The sequence below is a fragment of the Culex quinquefasciatus genome, chromosome 2 (genome assembly GCF_015732765.1).
Source record: "Culex quinquefasciatus strain JHB chromosome 2, VPISU_Cqui_1.0_pri_paternal, whole genome shotgun sequence".
Classification (NCBI taxonomy): Eukaryota; Metazoa; Arthropoda; class Insecta; order Diptera; family Culicidae; genus Culex; species Culex quinquefasciatus.
In genome coordinates, this window is record NC_051862.1 from 163957857 (window position 1) to 163978959 (window position 21103).

Consider the following 21103-nt stretch of genomic DNA (forward strand, 5'->3'; position numbering starts at 1 on the left):
GAAATGGATACACACACCTGTCACAAATAATAAAGAAAATTTTGGTTGTTAAACTTACCTATTTGTATCATAATTTGATGATATCCGAAAAAATCTCTCTGTTTTTCCCATGTTGGAATATAAGAATAACATGTTTAGATTTGTTTTTTTTTTTTCATACTGTCTCGCTCGATCTACCGTTCCAAATATAAACAAAGCTAATACTGTTGCCAGTTTAATGGAAACTGACAAACAGAGTTGCCAGCAGCAGCACTTAAACAGCATCATCTCAGCATTCCCGAATGCTACGCCCACAATGCTGATTAGCACTTACACGTGCTGTTGCATAGCAATCTTGCATTGGGATTGCTGATTAATTGCTGTTTTATGATTTTTCCTAGTGCTGGATGGTTACTTGGGTACCTGAATCAAAGTGGCAACAGAATTTTTGTTTTTTTTTAATAAACCAAAAATTTAAAAATTTAAATTTTTATATTGAAAAACATAGAAAATCTAAAAAGTTTCATAGCTTCAAATTTTTAAAATTCTGTAATTTTTCGAATTTTGTTCTTTTGATTTTAATAAAATTTGATATTTATTTGAATTGTAAGGCAGATGTTTTAAAAATAATGAGTTATAATGTTATGTTGAATTTATATAACAAATCTCAATACATTAAAAAAATCGCTTCTTGAAGATTATTTCGAAGTTTCATATTAAGAAAAGAAAAATCAATAATTTTTAGAACAAAATTTTCTTCATTAACAACTTCTCAAAAACTGATATTTTCGCACTCAACGAAAAAGAATTAATTTATTTAATTCCTAATAATATTTTTCTTTGTAATTTGAAAGAAATTCTATCGTTCTCAATTATTTTGTTTATCAAATTGATATCCGCGCGAAATCCGCGCCTGAGCAAAATTAGCCAGCAAATCCGCGCCAGATCCGCGCGATACGCGCCATTCGCGCCATCCGCGCCGTCCGTAACAACCCTGTAATGTCTTATAAATGCCGAATCTCAAAACGCAAAAAAATTAAAAAATTTAATATCAAAAGGTAAAAAAACGTTAATCAAGAATCCAAAGTTCGATCAACAATAAGAAGAAATAATAATGTAAAACTGTTTTTTTTCAGAAAATAAAAATTTTACAATTTAAAAATAAAAAAAATAAAAAAAAACTCAGAATCAAAAGATTAAAAAAAAATAAGTCAGGACTCCAGAAAATCACATTACAAAAACGAAATACCGTTCGTAATTTTCCTGGCCAAAATTTGACTCCGGATAAACGAATACCGAATTTTTTATTCTTCTCAAAATGTGGGTCTCTAAGCTCAAAGATAAATCCAAAACTACTCCAAAGTTATCTGGTTTTCTGTAATTTAAGATGTCGGAATTTAAGAAAAAATCTATCTTTTGAAATAATATTTTTTTAATCTTGTGAATAAAAGAATTTGAAATTTTGTAATATTTATGAGAATTAAAAAAAATATGAATTACTGTGGAATCTCTCGTTGTCGATATTGAAGGGACCGTCGAGAGCGAGAGGTATCAAAATGTAGAGCGAAAAATCATAACATGCTCTTTGAAGGGACTGAAAAATGTATTGACAACTGGAGCAATATTGATATTGTGAAAGCAGACAAAAATCAAAATACGAACGCAACCTGTCAAAGCTGTTGCGCCACAGGCTGATGTACACGCTAACGACAAACCACCACATTTTTGTTCGGCGCAACAGATTTTTTTGCGCAACAGAAGTGTTGCCACTTCGGTTTGGTGGTGCGTGGATAATATCGAGAATATCGACAGCCAGGGAGTAGACTGTATTTTTATCTTAATTATTGATTTTATGATTTGTTTAACTGTACCGTCAACTGAGGAGAATCGGGACTACAGTCTAAATAGGGACAGCACGTTGAAGAGCACTTAAAAGCTTCAAATTTGGAAATGAATGCACACATTTTCTTATGCTCTGAATCTGGTCTAATCGAAACCACTTAAAAATATATTCCTGCCTTAAAAAAGTAAAATAAATTCTAATTCAAAAATTAAAAAAAAAATCAAAATATTAGGCTGCAACATTGCTAAAATTTTTGTCCCAATTGGGTCCTAAAATGAAGCTTAGATTGCTGATATTATTGTTTACAGCGATAAAGCTTATTTTTCTGAGTGCAATGACCCATTGCACGACCACAAAGAGTTAAAAATGGATTTTTGAATCAATTTTGAAAAATTAACCCCGCGGTCCTTCTTGACAGAAAAGCTCCTACTTGACAGCTCTATCCAAGGGGACCATAGTTGATCCATCGAAAAAATGTTGTCTTGACAAAAAAAATTTTTGCGTTAAAATGAAAAAAAAAATGATCAGAAATGGTTTTTAATCGTGTTTTTTACCGTTGTACATAAAAAATTACATAGGGCTTTAGTACCCAATTCACCCGTCTGAAATCATTCCGTGCTTAAATTTTAATCAGCGTGAATTTCAAAGTTTTCCAACGACTATTTTTGCACAAACGTGTTGTTGTAAAAAAATATTTAGCAATACTTTGATTAACCTCCCGCCAACGTGCACGTTTGACAGCATACTGACAGCAGTTTTGTTTTGGTCGCATTTTTGCGCTGTGAACTGTCGGCATTTTTCCTTCCCGCATCGTAATTGAAAGTCGTGAAGCTCCACTGCAAATTTCGCCGTTCCGGTTGGTTTGTACGTACGACCGCGCCAGTTCCCCGTGGGGCATGTCCAACCTGCAGCGTGTCATGATGAAGTCCCGTCTGCCGCCAATGTGCCCGAACCCAAAGTTCCCCAAGCCCAAGTGAGTGGTCTGCCGGGTGTCGTTGACCTCGATTGTTTTTTTTAAAATGATTTTTTATTGTGTCTTTTTTTAGTGATCGCGGCTTTCGCCGCACGACCGACTACAATCCGGTCATGTGGAGCGAGTACTTTGCCGAACAGCGGGACGTCCAGACGGGCAAGGGAGTGTTTCGGGTTTATTTGACCAAGCAGCCGGAGGAGACGGGTCCGCTGCTGGTGATGTTGCACGGAGGTGGGTTCTCAGCGCTGTCGTGGGCCCATTTTAGTGTTGAAATTGCAAAGATTATTCACTGCCAGTGTTTGGCCATTGATATTAGAGGTCACGGCGATACGCAAACGGACAACGAGGATGATTTGTCCGCGGAGACGTTGGCACAGTGAGTGTTGATTTTTGAATTGAGGGGATTCGAGTATTTTAAGGATTGTTTTCTTTTCAGGGACATTGGCGACATTCTGCAGACTATGTACGGAGAGTCCTGTCCGCCGGTGCTGCTGGTTGGCCACTCGATGGGTGGTGCGATTTGCGTTCACGTCGCCAACATGGACGTTGTTCCGGCCCTGATTGGGGCTGTCGTGATAGACGTGGTTGAAGGAACCGCCCTGGAGGCGCTGGCTAGCATGCAAAGCTTCTTGCGCTCACGGCCTAACACCTTCAAGAGCATTCAGCATGCCATTGAATGGTGCGTTCGCAGCGGACAAATTCGCAACATCGAGTCGGCGCGCGTTTCAATGCCCGGTCAGATTGTCAAGTAAGAAGTTTCGCCAAATTGTGAAACAATTTTACTAACTCTAACCTTTCAGCATCGAAACAGGCAAGCTCTCAACCAACGAGCTCCCCCTACCGGAGGAATCAACCGACGAGCCCACAAAGTTCAGCAATCCGAACGCCATCGCCGAGGACGCCGAGCTGCCCCCTCCAGCCGTCCCCACTCCCGTCCCGTCAGCCTCAGCCGCCGCCGCCGCCAGCGTCAAAAAGTACACCTGGCGCATCGACCTGTCCAAGTCGGAAAAGTACTGGGAGGGCTGGTTCCAGGGCCTCAGCCAAAAGTTCCTCGACGTCAGAGTGCCCAAGCTGCTGCTCCTGGCCGGTATCGACAATCTGGACCGGGCGCTCACCGTCGGTCAAATGCAGGGCAAGTTCCAGCTGCAGGTGCTGGCCCGCTGCGGACACGCCGTCCACGAAGACCGCCCGCACGAGGTGGCCGAGGTGATCGGGACGTACTTACTGCGGAACAAGTTTGCCCAGCCGGCTGGCGATGGGCATTTTCTGAAGAATATGCCAATGTGTTAGGCGTGAGGCGAAAAAAGCGAGGGCGAGAGGACCATCACTAACTGCACTACTACAGAGTGTCGAGATAAAGGGACTATTTTCGGATTTATGTAAGTGTTTTTGTATTAAATCAATCTCTCTTCAGGCAGAAACAGTCGATATCCATCCGAGTGGCTGGTTAGTTACAGTTTTAAACGGCTCTTTTGATTAAGTCATTCAAGTGTATATTTAATTTATTCTGAAAACAATTTCACAATCAACAAATGCACAATGAAAACGTTTTTATGTGTGAGAAATCCGAAAATTCTTATGCTTCTTATGGGCTATTCACAATCACATAACGTTAACTTATAAAAGTTAAGTTGCTTAGAAAAAGCTAGAAAAAGCATGTAACTTTCGGCTGTTATCTACAATCAACTTAGAAAACTGGCTGGACTATTATACGCGTTATACGTTGTTATCCCATTTTCAAATTCCCGATTTTTTCCAGAAACTCAAATAATAGGCATTTCTTAACTAGAGAATGATTTCAAATAAAAATCCCTTTATAAAAAAGTCAATATCAACCATCTTAAAACTATATAAATGAATTAAAAAAATCAAACAATTGAGAATTTTCGTTAATCCTTTACTTTCAATTTTTTTCGAAAAACTTTATTTCTCTTATTTTATGTTTTTCTTGGTTTATTTTAAGGATTTTAATTTGCATTCTACCACCTTCTATCATTACATTTTGTCTTTCTAAATTTGTCTTGTTAAAGTCACTTTTTAAATTGTTCGCTTGATTTTCACATTTTTTGCTCTAGAATGGGACCATTATCATTTCAATTGTAAAATGTAAATTGTAAATTCAAAAATTACTGCATACTGTGTTTTTACTTAAAATATAGGAAATGTTAGTAAAAAACACAAAAAAAATCAAACCATCCACATTAACGACCCCCGGGTCTTTTGTGGTCTCTAATGCAAGTTTCTGCTCGAACCTAGGAGTCCGTAGGCTTGAATGGGGAGAGCACCCAAACCTCTTTTACTCCAAGGAACCTTCCACCCCAGTGTTTGAACTGACGACCTTTGGATTGCGAGTCCAACCGTCGCCAGCGATTCCACCGGAGTAGGCTTGGTTTGGTGTGTTGTTTGTACTTATGGCATGGAGAAGACTCCTACACCTGGAATAACTTAACGGCCTAACAACAACCAAGGCCGGGACCGACGTTTTACTTCCTCATCCGATGGAAGGTTGCAGCCAGTGTTGGTACTATCGCGCTCTCGCGAGAAAATTTTCTCTCTCTCGAGTTCTCGCCGCGAGCCTCGAGCTGCCGAGAGAAACTCACCGATTTCCCGTGCTCTCCTCCGCTCGCGAACGGGCTTTCTCGCGAGCCAGAATTGCTCGTTCGCGAGAAGTTGAACGTGTTAGAAACGAACAAAAAACAACACAGCGATTGAAGTTACACCTCTATACCATCGCCTGGTTCGTATTCATAAGCCTGGCAAACAAATTGCTAGCTTGGGGCGAACGGCTAGCACGAGGCGCTCGCGAGCGCTCGCGGAGCGAGAACGCGAACGAAAATGCGAGCGCGAGCGAGAAGAGAAAAGTACTACAAGTTCTCTCCCTCGTTCGCGAGCGAGAAATGCTTTCCTTATTCTCGCTCGAATTCCAACAATGGTTGCAGCAGATGGGAATCGAACCCAGAATCATCCGCTTACAAAGCGGACAGCGTAACCATTCGGCCACGCACTGCCACAAAAAACACAATCAAACCCTAAAAAAACAACCCTAAAACATTCGAATTTTTTTTAGAGTTCGTCTTTCCAATGCTTTTTAAAGATCAAAAATATGTTGAAACATAGATTTTGGGCGATTTTTTTAGATCGAAGCCCGTCCCGGGGTTGGGCTGTAGAGGGTTGAAACAGAAGCTTAAGGAGGTATTAGACTACGACAAACAAAGTCGCACTTTTTGACAATTTGGCAGTTTGCCTGCGTTGTTTGTTTGCCTACATTTGTTTTCAGAAACGTCAGTCTGCATACATTTTGCTTTGTTTGCGAGTTTGGAAATCTGTCAAACACGAAAAAGTGCAAGTTTGTTTGTTTGTCATAGTTTATTACCTCTTTTAACTAATTCCAAATAATATACTTCAAAAATGGAAGCACTTTATATTTTGTTTTGTAGTAGAAACATAAACAAGTTTTTTTTTTATTTCCTATAAACATATGCAACACAATAGCTTATAGGCCTTTTAAAAAAAATCTCTAGAATAAGTCTTTGATAAATAATCGAAAAAACTTAACAATGCTTATAATTTCAATGTTTATATTTAAAATTGGCATAGTTTGGTATAGTTTTTGATACTTCGTTTCAACTGAAAATGGCAAAAAGTTAAAGATAACTGAATTTAAAAAATTTTAAATCAAAGAACACTTAAACCATGATTGCTGTTACAGTCCAGACTTAATTATCAGAAGGCATCGGAAAAATTTCGCTTCGGATAATCGAATCACGAAAAAAATGTTTTTCTTTGTCTTATTTTTAATTGTAAAGCTTAAGTATGACCCATAAACTACTCTAAAATGATTTAGATCGTTTAAATCCAAGATGGCGGTCAAAATGGCGATAATAACATATTAACAAAATGCAATTTTAATTTGAAATGCAATCAAATACTCAAATTTGACTAAAACTCGAATTTCGCAGAACTCGCAGAACATTTCATGTGAAAGCAAGAAAATAAAAAAAAATAAGAAAACAATATTTTTCGGTCATGATTCGATAATTTGAAGACCCATACAAACCTTCAGATAATCGAGTCTGGACTGTATTATTCTTTCAAAGAATTTAGAAAAATATCAAGGAATTCATTTTTAAAAAAATGTTGAAATGGAACATGGTAATCCTTTTTAATTTTGTAAATTTTGATGTGGAATTTTTGAATCAATGTTGATTTGTCAAGGTAACTTTTTTTCAATGTAAAATTCAGTTTGATATAATACAATGTTTTACTACTTATTTTATGCGAAATGTTTGAAGAGACCATTTTTTTAAACATATTTGCAATAACTCAAAATTCTTGGATTTATTTTCATGCTACATTTTTTATGTTTTCCCGTAAAAAAAGTTTTTCTATTCTTTTCATTCAGAATGAACAACGATTGAATTTAATTCTATGTTTTAGTTTTTCGCTAATTGGATTAAGTTTTATCTATAGTAATTGACCATACTCACAGAAAAGGTTAAAGGGAAATATTCGGGGAAAATTTTTAAATTAATAAACTTTTTTACTTTTACAATTGAAATGACTTTGGCAAATAAACGAAAATATTTACAAACAAACATTGCCAATCTCAAGTTGTAATCTTTTTTTTTCAAATATTAAATCAATGAGACAGATGAAATAGAATCGTAACTTTACGCTGGCGATAATTTTTAAAATAAGGCTTTATTGTTATATTATTATATTAGTATTCCATTAACTTTGTTGTTGTTATAAGTTACATGTTACCTCTTGTTTGATAGACAAAAAAAACATCATTTAATTAATAAAAAAAACTGTTTCAAATCCATCCAATATCTATTAAGATTTGTAATGCTTTAAATAGCCTTTTTATTCACAAATAGATTAAAATCTCGATTAAAATAGTGGAATGAACCTTAAATTGCGCCCTAAAATCAATCATAAATTTACGATTTTATAGTTCACAACGATAAAGCTTTTTTTCTGAGTTCAATGACCCTGTGCACGACCGCAAAAGATTTAAAATGGATTTTAAATCATTTAAAAAAATAACTTCGCGGCCCTTCTTGACAGGTTAAGAGGATTAAGTCCTACTTGACAGCTCGTGCCAATGGGGCCATAGTGTTGATCCATCGAAAAAATGTTGTCTGGTCAAATTATTTTTTCTGCATTAAAATGAAAACAAAAAAAAAACTGATCAGAAATGGTTTTTAACTATGTTTTCTACCGTGGTACATAAAAATTGCCAAAGAGCTTTACTGCCGCTCTAATCTAGTCCGTCCCATATGTATTTTTGTCAAAATTGAGATAAACTTGACAAAAGTATTAATTTTACATGTACTTTTAGCCTATTGAATAAAAAAGTAGTGTTTGTTCTAAAAAATCCAAAATAAATATGACTTTCGTGCTGTCCCATATGCAAAATAAAGGCAAGTCAGTTCCTCATATCGAAATGTCTCGCAAATCGTTTAAATGGCTGCGAAATTATTTGAAATCTACAGAGTATGTTTTTAATAGTACGTATAACTTGAAAATATCATTAATTGTTCATTTCTGAAGAAATAGTTGAAGATTTAAAAACAAGATACTCCAAACCTTTAGTGACTTTTTTCTTTTGAAATGTACAACTACGGAAAGAAAATATAAAATACATACCGTTATTAACCATAAAATTAGTTATATTTTTTCTTGAATGAATAAGTTTGATCCTGGTTCTTGGAGAGACTCCACCAACGATAAGCGTAGTTTTTTAAATTATTTTCAAGGGCTTAGCAGTTGAGAATTTGCCTCTGTAATATATTTCCAATTTCCTGGTGTCGTTGCAGATCACATTTTCATATCAAGGAACTTTATTAAATACATTATTTAAAGCAAATAAATCTGAAATAAACATTTTTTTATAATTATTTACTTAGAAAACTACCAAAACAAACCTGGAAATGACAGTTGAACCAGGTTGAAACTGTGTTGTAAATGTTCAAGCCTACCTTGATATCATAACTGACTTGCCTTTATTTATGAACAAATAAAGTCAAGTTGGTCTATTGCTGTAAATTTCTCAAATTTACCTCCAAATTGTGATTTTTTTTAATCAAATGTATGGTACTTGCGTTTTAAGACTGATATTGAAATAACAGTTTATATATTTATATAGAAATATTTAGATTAGAACGGGAAAAATGGTGAAACTTTTTTTGGGTTTCTCACAGCGTTATCTCAGCACTCACTTTTTACATATGGGGCGGACCAGATTAGAGCGGCAGTTTAGGACCCTATTGAAAAAAGCTACTAAAGAAGAATTGAGTGAATTTTATTTGAAAATTGTTCAAAATTATGCAATTGTTAGAAAATCATTTTCAATCATCCGGAGCTTTTTTTTTTGAAAAGGTCCATAAACCAAATTACCAGGTTTTGCGTTTTGGGTGTTTTTGAAACAGCCTTGAGTCAGGGGTATTGAAAAACACCCTAAAAGCAAAAACTGAAAATTTGGTTCATTGGACCTTTTCAAAATGCTCCAGACATGTATTCTTGGGATTCCCGACATTAAAAAAAAATCACAATATCCCGACGATTGTTCTGATTTTTTTTTAATTCCCAACTTGAGTGGCCACCCTGTAAATAAAAAAAACGTCAACTCAGAGAGCGTTCTTTTATAACGTAACACAGATGGGTGTCGTGACCTCTGGAAGTTTGAAAGGAGATGGCTGTCGGTTAAGAGTCCGATGGCGATGGTGTTGAAGACGGAATAAGTTTGCGGGTGTACAGCAGAAACCCGGTGAGGAAGTTCCATTTTTTAAGGCAACGACTTTTTTTTTATTTTGTTAAATTTATGAATTTCATGGTTACTGTCGGGAGGAGATTCTCTTCCCCTGTGGACACCATAAGTGATTTTGCTTGTTCGCGTCCAACAACCCCCTTTTGGCCCTTAATTCCAGTCACGACGTTTTTGCAAGACTCTAGCAGAATTCTTAGAGAGCTGGTTATTCTTAGAGCATTCTAGCAGAAATGTTCCACCGTCCTAGCAGGATTCTGACAGAACCAGCTCTGCTAGAATATTTCGTGACTGGGATACGGCAGTAATTTGAAGATGCTCCCTTTAAGTCTGAGCCACTGTAATTCTAGGCAACCGCTACATAGGTCATCCTTGTGGCCCTGTTGGTTAACACATCAAATCAAATCAAATCAAATTTAGTCACGAGGGGAGACGGGGTCTAAACATCCGATTTTTTTGCGTTACTTATTAAAAGAACGCGCCCTTACCGCAGATTTTAAAATTTTCTAAATAGTTCGTCAAGTTCGTAATTTACTTACTTCCCCACTGCTTATGATCGGATTTCCATGGATTCCTATGCTTAGTACTATTTTCTAAGTTAAGTGAGCGTGCCGAAGATTCCACCCATGCAAAGCCATAATTTTCGCCATTTGAACTCGCGACGCTCAGTTGCACTGCACACACACGCTCCAAGTTCACGTGTTGATTTCGCCGCCACCCATAATGGGCACATGGCAACGAACGACAAACAAGCAAACGGGACACGGAAACTCTCTCCGCCACCTGGGTTAAAGGGTAGCGTGTCCTGCGTGAGTTCCTTTCACTATGATGGTAGATTGAGCAGTAAAAAAAGGTCCACTTACCCTAGGCTCACGAAAGGGAAGCGGCGGATGGCCCCATCAACGGTGGCCGTGGAATTTATGGGCACGAGGACGACGTGTGACTGACTGTGAGTTGGAGAGTGTCGGTTGCCAGGGGCGACGTTTTCAATTATGTTGTTCCGACTCGGTTGGCTTTCCCCTGCACGGCGGCGTTTGAGAGACGTTTGCAAATCTCGCAACAAAATTGCAACCTCCTCCCCGGATATCGACATCAACAGAGCAATTTAGGAAGGGCACTCGCGCCTTATCCTTGAAGAGTGCGGTTTGGCTCACATGTGAATCGTTACATAAACGCATTCGAGGACCAGCCATTCCTGCCAGAAGTTTTGTGCTGTTCTTTCAGTGGACAGGATAGTGCGATAGGTGGTTTGTACTAGCAGCAAAGTGTTCCGGAAGCGCCGAAGATGGATTGGCCAAGCGCGCGAGTGGCCCAGGGTGGCATGTGGCACACCGGAAAGGCCAAGTACACCAAGGAGACGCAGGATCTGATTAAAGGTAAGTTTTCTATGATTTAATAAGATTTTAAGTTTAAGATCATCCTGGACTTGGACTGTGGAGAGCGCAATAGTAATCCAATTCTTACCATTTTCGGATGTAGAACGTTCATTAAATAAAATCAAATCCCGAAGACATCACATTTTTAGGATTTTTTTTCTTAAAAGTTATGGTCAGGATGAGCTAAAATTTGGAATTTAGCCTTGTTATGGGCCATTTTTGAATTGAGGGAGTAGCCCCAAGGAAGCCCGAATTTAGACCACCCAATTGCACATAACTTTCTTTAACCCCTCCAAAGTGAACCACCCTTATCTTCAACTAAACCAAAAGATGCCCCTTTTAATTTGCAACAATTCTTCTGGAGATACCAAAGCTCCAAAACTTCACAATTTTTTGGAAAATCAATTTTCCACTTAATTTAGCGATCTGGACCACTGTGCACGGTTATCAACATTTATGTAAATGCTCGTAAGTTTTCTTTGAAAAAAAGTTTTGTGAATTCAAGAAGAACGATTCTTCTGTGCATTATTTTTTTTCCTAAATTCGACGGTAACATTTCAAAAGGCATCATGTACATTTTGACACTTTCTGGGTTATTGTATATTCTGAAAGTACTTCTAATAAGCTACCTCTCCACCAAAAATGAGCAAAAGTTTTTTAAGTAAAGTCTGTTTAATCATAATTTTAAATAAAGTAACATAAACAAATTTAATTTTAAATAAAGTAACATACACAAAATCTCTGCCATCAGCAGTCCCTGTTTATATAGCCCTGTCAACCTGTCAAACAAAAGGCTACATAAACCTCGTGACGAAAAAAAAGCAACATGAAAAAAGCGCCATGTACATTCGGCGAAGAAAAACGAATCATAACAAAGCGTCCCCCTCAATGACAGCAGGGTGATATCGACGTTGGTGATTTCAAAAGAAGTTATGTTTGTTTTTCTCAAATAAAATTACGGGAATAATGTTTTATTGAATATGGATGATCAAGTATCAACAAAAGCAACGTTTTTCATCGTTTGTTATCATTAGAACATCTTATTTTGCTTTTATATAAAAATGGTAATTGAAAATGGATGCTCAACATTCAAATGCGTTTTTCTCAAAACGCATGGTTTGTACATGATGCTTTTTGAAATGTTGGCATCGAATTATGTGAGTACTTTCTTTTTAACCAAAAAAGTCTTTTGTGCAGGAAAAGTGCCATACAAATGTAAAAAAATTCGTTACCTTGAAACTTTTTTTTATCGATTTAGTATCTTCGGTAAGTTTGTTTGTATTGATGGGATAAATTTTCGAAAACAATTTTAATTAAAAACTCACCAGGGGTGAGATAGAGCCTTTCTTACTAAAGAATATAACTTCTTTCAATTCACAACATCGACTTGATACAAAAAATCTTAGGATGAAAGCAAGGTATTATTAATGATGTGTTTTCTAAAAGAAATTGAAAACGCAATTTTCACCAATAGAATATTTTTAATCGTACAAATTCTTAATAAAACAAGCGTTTATGACAAACGCGAGCATAGAAAGCTTCCCATGCGCCAGTGACGACGAACACTGCGATTTTGGTTTTCAAGTTTTGGTACGAGCCCAAAAACCGAACAAAGCAGGCGCAAAGCAAAACCGAGTTAACCGCACAGTGGGAAGCTTGCCATTCAGCATCTACGAAAGTAAGAGAGTCAGAGATAGCTATTTTTACAACCGCACCACTACACACTCGCGGTTCTTTTTTAAACTCCAATCTTCTGAAAGAATCGTTCCAAAATGGTCAAAGTTTTAAAATTAACTTGTTATAAATATAATTTATTGAATTTGTAACAAATTAGCATTTGTAAAATTTGTTTTTGAGAATTGAAAATACGATTTCAAATATTTCAATGATTGTAAAAAAGTACTTTTCAAGTACATTAAAATTAAAACGGTATGTTAATGAGGAGCTATTTTCAGAGCTGAATCGTCATATTTCATTGGGGAGTCTATAGCAACTTTCTCATAAACATATATTGAAAGACTCTCAATAGCATTGATGCCAATCTTTGAACACCACTTAAAAGTTTTCAAGCATATATATTCAGTTTCCTGCTGTTTTTTTTTTAATTTCAAAAGTGTATGAATTTTTAAAACAAAACGAAGAAACTTTTAATTGTATTCATCGTACATCAAAGTATTACCCGAATACAAATTTGAGCATTTAAATTTGCTTAACTTGTAAATTATTATCAAAAATCTACTAAATAGCTAATAGATTTAGGAAAAAATAATTCCTCCTGCCCGAATATAAAATTCAGCGTTTATAAATATTATCGATCAAATCAGAATGTAGAAAAGAGTTAACAGAATATTTTCTTTTAATAAAATATCAGCATTAGTTTAATGTTCGCAGAAATAAACGCCATTTTAAAATTAATAGCAATTTATTCAAAGTCCTAGATTTAAGTTCGGATGCAATTCAATCATTCAAACGTTAAGGTTCAAGTAGAAATTTTGACATAGAGATCGCCAAGACCTATGATTTTTTAAGGGCATCTTTTCATGTTTAGTTATTTTTTTTTTAATAATTTATATAAATCCAATGTGAAATAGCTTTAAAGATCACATCATTCTTAAAAAATATATATCCTTTTTTATCTATATTGTGAAAAAGAGCGAAAGAGCCGTTCAAAAGAGCGGCTCTTTTTAAAGAGCGAACGAAAATGAGCGGCTCCTAAAAAAGAGCGATTTTGCCCACCTCTAAAATAAAGCTTAGAAGCTTAGAAAGTTTGTATTGGAATCCAATGAACTCTGTTAAATAAACTTACGAAATCACGACAAAATGCCTACTTAAAGGCGATTTAAGGAGCACACGGGAAACAAATTGTTTGTAGCGGGATGAATGTCCTAAGTCACAAAAGTTTTTGCATAAACATTGGACAGTTATGTAAAAAACGGACAGAGCAAAAGAAACCATAAAGCTACGATATCTTACATGTTGAAGGAAACATCGGTAGACAAGCTACAAACGAGTATAAGTTTCGTTTTCGTTTTACGGAGCAAGGTGGGGGACGCGGCCTCAAGTCAGTCCAAGTCCGGTTTCTTGTGGAAAAAAGGGTAGTGGCCGAACTAGTATTGCATACCAAATGAACACCACCGGAAGATATAGGGGATCGGGAGGGGGGAGGTGAAAGAAAATTAGTGTTGATGTGAGTAGTAAGAACTTGGATGATTTGAGCAGTTACGGTTATGAATAAAGAGAATCTGAAATTGTGATTCAAAGTAAGAAGGCCCGGAATAAATTAAATTATTAGTTAATTAAATAAGAAAATGTAACTAATCGGAGATCTATACAAAAGAAACCTATGATGTATTCCAAATTTAAAGGAAATAAAAAATACTAGAGAAAAAAAGATGAAAACTAACTGCCGACCTGTCACGTCCGTCAATAGTCTATATCAACAAAACAATGTAAGGAAGAAATAGAAAATTATTTTTTTTCAAATTGGCACTCAAAAAATCTGGCAATGCCAGATTTATCTGGCAACCTGGCATCCCTGCAGTTGACCACACGGGCGAATCGAAGAAAAAAAGAACTAAGCTGAAAATAGGAAAATGGGCGTGGCCCAATGCACTCAACTGTTTAGAATGCATTTGAGAAATATTTGTTTTAATGCTTGTAAAAGGAATAGCATAACTTTTAATAAAAGAGAAAATAAACAGAAATGTTCACAAAAAAGTAGCTCTCTTTGGTAAATTTCAAGGAACACTCCAGATTATCCAGCATCATTCAAACACGACCGCTTATTAGGCTTAAAATGGGTATATTTCCCCTACTTTAGCTCGACCTTCAAAATTAAGAAAACGAAAAAAAATCGTGAATCGATTATCCTAAGTCTAAATTTAAATTAAAAATTTAAGCTCATTTTGACCACAGGAACCCCTCCCTCGAATCGCTTAAAATTTGTATGGGAAAAATCGTCGAACTGTATGGAGAAAAAAAACTGTTTTATTTTTTTTACCTATGGAGAGCGCAATAGTTATCCAATTCTTATCATTTTCGGAAGTAGAGCGTTCATAAAATAAATTAATTCCCGAAGACATCACATTTTTAGGATTTTTTTCTTAAAAGATATGGTCAGAATGAACTCAAATTTGGAATTTAGCCTTGTGATGGGCCAATCTTTGATTTCAGGGGTATACCCGAGGAAGCCCGGATTTGGACATAACTTTCTTTAACCCCTCAGAAGTTAAATTTTAATTTCAACTTATGACTCCACGATCCATTCCAGTCCTCATGGAGGAAGCCAAGCTGACCATCCTGCAGCGCAACAAAATCAACTACCATCTGCGCACCGGCGAACCGCTCCCACCTCCCAAGGAACCCAAGTTCGAGCAAGAGTACAGCAACTTCCTGCCGGCGGCTGTTCCGCGCAAAAACATCAAGAAACGCTCGCTGTCGACCATCATCGAGAGTGGCGCGTTCGACGTGGAAAAGTACCCGGGACCGGGCAAGGAGTGCAAACCGCCGCTCGAGCGACTCAAACTGCAGCTGCAGGAACAGATGGCCGGCTGCAAGCTGCTGCCGGACGACGGGCGGCGTCGCAAACGGATCGCGAGGCGAGCGAGCGATGGGGAGTTGGACGGGTTGACGCCCGATCGGGAAGCGGAACGTGAGTGTTTGGGGGGGTTGGGATGAATATTTTGAGTAATATTTTTTTTTTTTTTTAGTTTTGGAGGAAATCAACGAACGCGTCGAGTGGTTGGCCGAAATGGAAGCGCTGGGCGAGGGAAAGAAGCATCGCCAGGTAATCCACGCCCAGATCGCGGATCGTCTCAACGAAATCAAACGGCTCGAGAGAGCGAATTCCAAGCAGAGCGATACACCGCCAGAGATTTAAGTGTGGAAACGTTCGGATCCAGCGCACACGCGGACGTGCATTTTATAGTAGACACAAATAAATCCCGCAATTGTTTTAATAAATTCAAAAAATATTTTACTTATGCTAGAGACAAAATGATACCATAAATGTATAAGCTTACGGTTTCAATCCTTCTTTCGCTGGTCTGGTCCTTCAATCCGCCAAGCGTCCGAACCAAAGAAAGATTTCGCAGTGACGATAGTTTTTTTTCAGCATTCGGTCTATCCTTGCGCTGCCTTGGCCTTGTTCTTCACCTTTTTGATTTTTTTCAGCCCGTCCATGCTGGACTTGAGCACCTTCGAGTAGGATTCCATAAATTTGGCCACGTCGTCGTGCCGGACGACGGTGGCGAGCTTGCGGGAGCGCGATTTCGCCCGGATCAGACACTGGTACTCGGCGGGCTTTGGCAGCGGGGGGTTGCCCTCGCGGGGCTTCGGTCGGTCGTGGCCGTCGTCTGGAAGGAAACGGAAAGGAGAGAGGGAGAGTTGAGAGTTGTTTTGCTTAAAGCGGTATACACACTTCGGACGGAACCGGTCAAGAAAAAAAATCAAATGGGCAGCAGCGGCAGCGCAAGCAAGTCAGAGAGGGCCCCAAGAAATCTTTTCGGTTTCTTGACTCCTTTCTTTCCGATCTGCATACTAGCCTTAAAGATTAACCGATTCAAAAAATCATGTTAAAAAAATTATGAAATTTACTAATTTTTAAATCTTGTAAATTCTACAATTCTAAATCACTCAAATTCTAAAATATGTACTTCAATTCATAGATTATTTCAGAAAATCGAGGATATCAGATAACTTTGAAGCATTTTTGGAGTTATATTTTAGTTAACAGACCCAATTTCTAAGAAAAATGAAAAGCTTGTTATACGATTATTCGGAGTGAAATTTAGGCGAGGAATCGAATAATCAAGAACGAAATATTTTTTTTTAAATTCCCAATTTTCTGAATTCAGATTTCGTCCAATTTTAATATCCCTTGATTTTTTTTTTTATTTTTGAACATTTGAATTTTTTATTTCTGAATTTTAAACTTGTTTAATTTAACTCTTTTTTAATTTGCGATTTTTATATTTTGGAATTATGAAGTTTTTTGAGTTTTAATTTTTTGAATTTTCATGTTTAAACATTTTAGATTACCAGAATATTTATCTCAAAAATTTGGATTTATATTCTTGATTTTTTATTCCAGAATTTCAGAATTTCTGGAAATTATTTTCTTGAATTTAAATATTATTTTTAAATTTATTATTCTAATCTATCTAACCCTATCTCAGCCATTCTTTAACACTGGAACGCCCAACGCATGTCCAACACAAGCCTCCCGAAAAGTTGGAACGGTAACTTCAACTCGCTGGTTCTCGGGCATTACTCAACCAATCGGGACGATTCTTGTTTCCAGTGATTTGTAAGAATGTCTAGATGATCCTAAAATTTTGCAGAACTTGATTTGAACAAATCTGTAATTTCTGCGACCGAAAACATCGTTCCACCTTTTAAAAAACGACTGCCTCCGCGGAATTTTTGGCGATTTTTTTTTTACACGCGAAAAAAAAAGTTGGAACGATGTTTTTGATCGCGAAAATTACAGATTTGATCAAATTAAGTTCTGCAAAATTTTAGGATCATCTAGACATTCTTACATATCACTGGAAACAAGAATCGTCCCGATTGGTTGAGTAATGCCCGAGAACCAGCGAGTTGAAGTTACCGTTCCAACTTTTTCGGGAGGCTTGGGCGTCCGTGTAAGTTGGACATGCGTTGGGCGTTCCAGTGTTAAAGAATGGCTGAGATAGGGTTAGTGTAGATTAGAATAATAAATTTAAAAATAATATTTAAATTCAAGAAAATAATTTCCAGAAATTCTGAAATTCTGGAATAAAAAAAATCAAGAATATAAATCCAAATTTTTGAGATAAATATTCTGGTAATCTAAAATGTTTAAACATGAAAATTCAAAAAATTAAAACTCAAAAAACTTCATAATTCCAAAATATAAAAATCGCAAATTAAAAAAGAGTTAAATTAAACAAGTTTAAAATTCAGAAATAAAAAATTCAAATGTTCAAAAATAAAAAAAAATCAAGGGATATTAAAATTGGACGAAATCTGAATTCAGAAAATTGGGAATTTAAAAAAAAAACTAGAGTTCTAGAATCATCTAGACAACCTAACAAATCACTGGAAAGAAGAATTATCTTGATTGGTTGAGTTATGCCAGAGAACCATTGAGTTGAAGTTACCGTTCCAACTTTTTTGGAGCCTTGGGCGTTGGAATGTTAAAGGGCATTCTGGAAAATGCCTTACATTAATACTTTAAAATATTTAATATTTTTATTTTGAATTTCAGAATTTTCGAATTTCTAAACATTTCTAATGTAGAAAATCACAAAATTTAATTTTACAGAAAATTTATTAAATCCACACCAAAAATTACTTTCAATCACTCCTAAAAGTTTCTTGAAGATATTTCATGATTTAACTGAGTAAGAGACGATTTAGGTTCAAAATTTTGCAATGTGCAAAGCGAACTTGTCAAAATTTGTGAGCGTTTTTCTCTGAACATCGAGTAAATTTACAGGGGCCACAATATCTCAAGATGGGATTGGCTGAAAATTGGGGTATAGATTCGCAAGTTATACCCGTGTGCATGACAAAGCCCGATTTATAAATTTTGCATTAAAAAAAAATCAAAAACTAGCGATATTTTACATGAAAAAAAATAAAAAATATCTTCCTGGAGTTTTTTTTTTAAAGGTCCAATAAACCAAATTTCCAGTTTTTGCATTTTGGGTGTTTTTGAAACCGCCTTGAGTCAGGGATATTAAAAAACACCCAAAAAGCAAAAACTGAAAATTTGGTTTATTGGACCTTTTCAAAAAAAACTCCAGCTTGCTTTTTTTAAATCAACTTCTTGAAAATCGGCCTCCGTCATAAACACGGTTTAGCGATACTTCACCAACATTTTGAGTCGATTTGGTCAAAGCAGAGTTGAGATATCGTGGCACCCGAAACTGCTAACTTTAAATAGCTATACTGTCGTTTTACGCATAATTGACCCATGTTCGACTGCAACTGAGAAAAACGCGATTGAATTTTTTCGACCGATTTCTGTGGTTCTACGCTTAATTGTCCCGGGAGTCCCTATGTATCCCTAATCGCTCTTATTTGTGATTCTCTTACTATATAGTTATTAGGGAAATAAGACATAATGCGTCGTTAAACTAATGATTCCGTGAAAGAAAATACTTGGTGGGACAATGGAGCACCCGCAGTCGAGCAGTTTTTGACAGTTCGCTCCATAAGAAATACATTGTAGAAAAAGAGCAAAAACTGCTCGAATGGAAATGCTCCATTATGCGTAGAATTACATCGATGGGACGAACAGACTTGGTGTTGTTTTCAATGAGTTTCAGAACAAAGTACTAGATTTTATGTGTTTTTCTTAAAGTTAACAACAAACTAAACTTAAAAATGTCAAAAAGTCAAAATCGACCAAAAAATGACATGGGACAATTATGCGTAGAACGGCAGTATATCTCGTCAATGATACAACCAAAAGTCTTAAAATGTGTTTTGTTAATAGATGCAAATGTATATTTTAAGGCCCTTTCTGACATTTTTGCCGATTTACATGTATGTAACACCTTAACTGAGCAGCTTTTTAACTGAGCGCTCGATAACTGAACTGTAGTCCAGTTGAAAAGAAGACAAACGTCAAAAAAACCAAAACAAACCGAAATGACCGAGGGGTTAATGGATGCATAAATCATGTTCATTAAATAAAAAAGCTTTTTTCAAACTATTATTTGATTTAAATTCACAATTTAAGAAATATGAAAAGTATTGTAAATAAATATGAGTAGATATTAAATATGAAATTTTCACCAAGAAAATATTATGCATCGATGGTCCCCTCGTATTTTTTTGTTCAGCCCAGTTAGCGAGCAGCATTCGGTGACTGAGCTACGTTCTCAGCCCAGTTACCGAAAAAGTACCTACTGTATATGGGTTTATGCCTTTCTAAATTTTTGAATTTTAAAATTTCGAGTTATTGAATCATTAAACTTGAATTATTATTATTGAGTATTATTTTTTTCATTTCTAAACTTCTGAATCTTTGAATTTTAGATATTTTTGCCTGAAAATTAAAGGATAATTGTTATGACTTTTCCCTCTGTTTATTTGAGGTTTTTATTTCATTAGTTGAAGAAACGGCTTTTAATCCCCAATCTGAACATCCGATCGTTGATCGGCTCACAATCACTCACACAAATCCGCATTTTGCCCAACACTATGAAGCCGGACCCCAGCACGTTTTTGGCTCCGCCGTTCTGGTACATGGTGAGCCCCAAAGAATCAACACATCTCCTGCAATGCGCCAACATCGAAATTATGGGGTTTGAGTTCGCTCACTGAGCGTACTCGTACCCATCAAAACGTAACGATTTGCAGTTCCATGTTCCGAGTTTCCAATCGGTGTCCTTTTCGTGCCTAGGTCTATGCCGTTTGTTCCGGATTCTTATTTCTTCTTGATTGTTCGTAATTTCTGTATTTTCGGTATGAGATAGATTGGGATTGCGAATAACTAGTCTCGATGTTGAAGAAACTTTAGACTTCACTTGACAATGTTAACCAATAATGAAGTCTGTGCTAGGGAGATGCAAGACCCTTGTCATAACGGCAGGCAGACCATATTGAAACCCAGACATTCGAACTTACATCGTTTTATCGTTAGCGTGAAGGAAGAATCGGCCCGGGCCGACTGGGCCAGCAGTGTGAGCTGTGTCAGGAACTGAAACGGTAAAGAACGTTCCAATTAATCTCCAAATCATTTTTGAGGAACTTTCTAAAAACCGTCCACTCACTTCATCGTTGCTCAGCAGAACCATTTTCCCATTGATTTCTTCCTAAATTTCACACACGCGCGACTAGTTTCGACGTTGCACTAATTGCAAACAATGAAAACCCACCTGATTTGTGGGATTTTCCCGGAAAATTAGTGGAAATTGCTGGTGCCGCGGAACGAAAATGCGAAAAATCGCGAGATCGATTTGTTTTTCGACGGAGCCCCCGTAGTCTGACAGTTTCGAGTTTACGTGTCAAGCACGCGGCCTGCGCGGTTGACGGGCGCAGGGATGCCAGCGGGAGCACGGTGAAAAGTCTGTTCGATTTGGTTAGGAAAGTCTGCAGACCGGAGTTGGTGGGGTGAAATTCAGCAAAGTTTTCAGATTGATGAGCTATTGTAACCAAAAAGTTTGTTG

The 21103-nt window shown here is 36.8% G+C and overlaps 3 protein-coding genes across 3 annotated transcripts; 2 read left to right on the top strand and 1 right to left on the bottom strand.

Annotated features, from left to right (window-relative positions):
- Positions 1-2571: 2571 nt before the first annotated feature.
- LOC6043302 (protein phosphatase methylesterase 1) lies at positions 2572-4341 on the top strand. The gene is made up of 4 exons (XM_001870882.2): positions 2572-2795; positions 2869-3171; positions 3232-3543; positions 3596-4341. Exons 1-4 carry the CDS (start codon positions 2719-2721, stop codon positions 4083-4085), a joined length of 1182 nt encoding a protein of 393 aa, XP_001870917.2. The 5' UTR covers positions 2572-2718; the 3' UTR covers positions 4086-4341.
- A 5729-nt stretch (positions 4342-10070) lies between these two features.
- On the top strand, positions 10071-15902 carry LOC6043301 (UPF0193 protein EVG1 homolog). Its single transcript, XM_001870881.2, has 3 exons — positions 10071-10940; positions 15211-15591; positions 15650-15902. The coding sequence occupies exons 1-3, from the start codon at positions 10850-10852 to the stop codon at positions 15817-15819; spliced, it is 642 nt and encodes a 213-aa protein (XP_001870916.2). The 5' UTR covers positions 10071-10849; the 3' UTR covers positions 15820-15902.
- Positions 15860-20949, bottom strand: LOC119767808 (signal recognition particle 14 kDa protein). The gene is made up of 3 exons (XM_038257347.1): positions 20708-20949; positions 20562-20634; positions 15860-16294 (listed from the first exon to the last, which is right to left on the bottom strand). Exons 1-3 carry the CDS (start codon positions 20729-20731, stop codon positions 16062-16064), a joined length of 330 nt encoding a protein of 109 aa, XP_038113275.1. The 5' UTR covers positions 20732-20949; the 3' UTR covers positions 15860-16061.
- Between the last annotated feature and the right edge of the window lie 154 nt (positions 20950-21103).

Excerpts from the sequence above, each read along its gene's own strand:
- LOC6043302 (XM_001870882.2), top strand. The coding sequence starts at position 2,719 with ATGTCCAACCTGCAGCGTGTCATGATGAAGTCCCGTCTGCCGCCAATG. Across the intron at positions 2,796-2,868 it reads CCAAAGTTCCCCAAGCCCAA|TGATCGCGGCTTTCGCCGCA; the intron begins GTGAGTGGTCTG and ends GTCTTTTTTTAG. Across the intron at positions 3,544-3,595 it reads ATGCCCGGTCAGATTGTCAA|CATCGAAACAGGCAAGCTCT; the intron begins GTAAGAAGTTTC and ends CTAACCTTTCAG.
- LOC6043301 (XM_001870881.2), top strand. The coding sequence starts at position 10,850 with ATGGATTGGCCAAGCGCGCGAGTGGCCCAGGGTGGCATGTGGCACACC. Across the intron at positions 10,941-15,210 it reads GACGCAGGATCTGATTAAAG|TCCTCATGGAGGAAGCCAAG; the intron begins GTAAGTTTTCTA and ends GATCCATTCCAG. Across the intron at positions 15,592-15,649 it reads GCCCGATCGGGAAGCGGAAC|TTTTGGAGGAAATCAACGAA; the intron begins GTGAGTGTTTGG and ends TTTTTTTTTTAG.
- LOC119767808 (XM_038257347.1), bottom strand. The coding sequence starts at position 20,731 with ATGGTTCTGCTGAGCAACGATGAA. Across the intron at positions 20,635-20,707 it reads TTCTGCTGAGCAACGATGAA|TTCCTGACACAGCTCACACT; the intron begins GTGAGTGGACGG and ends TTACCGTTTCAG. Across the intron at positions 16,295-20,561 it reads CACGCTAACGATAAAACGAT|ACGACGGCCACGACCGACCG; the intron begins GTAAGTTCGAAT and ends GTTTCCTTCCAG.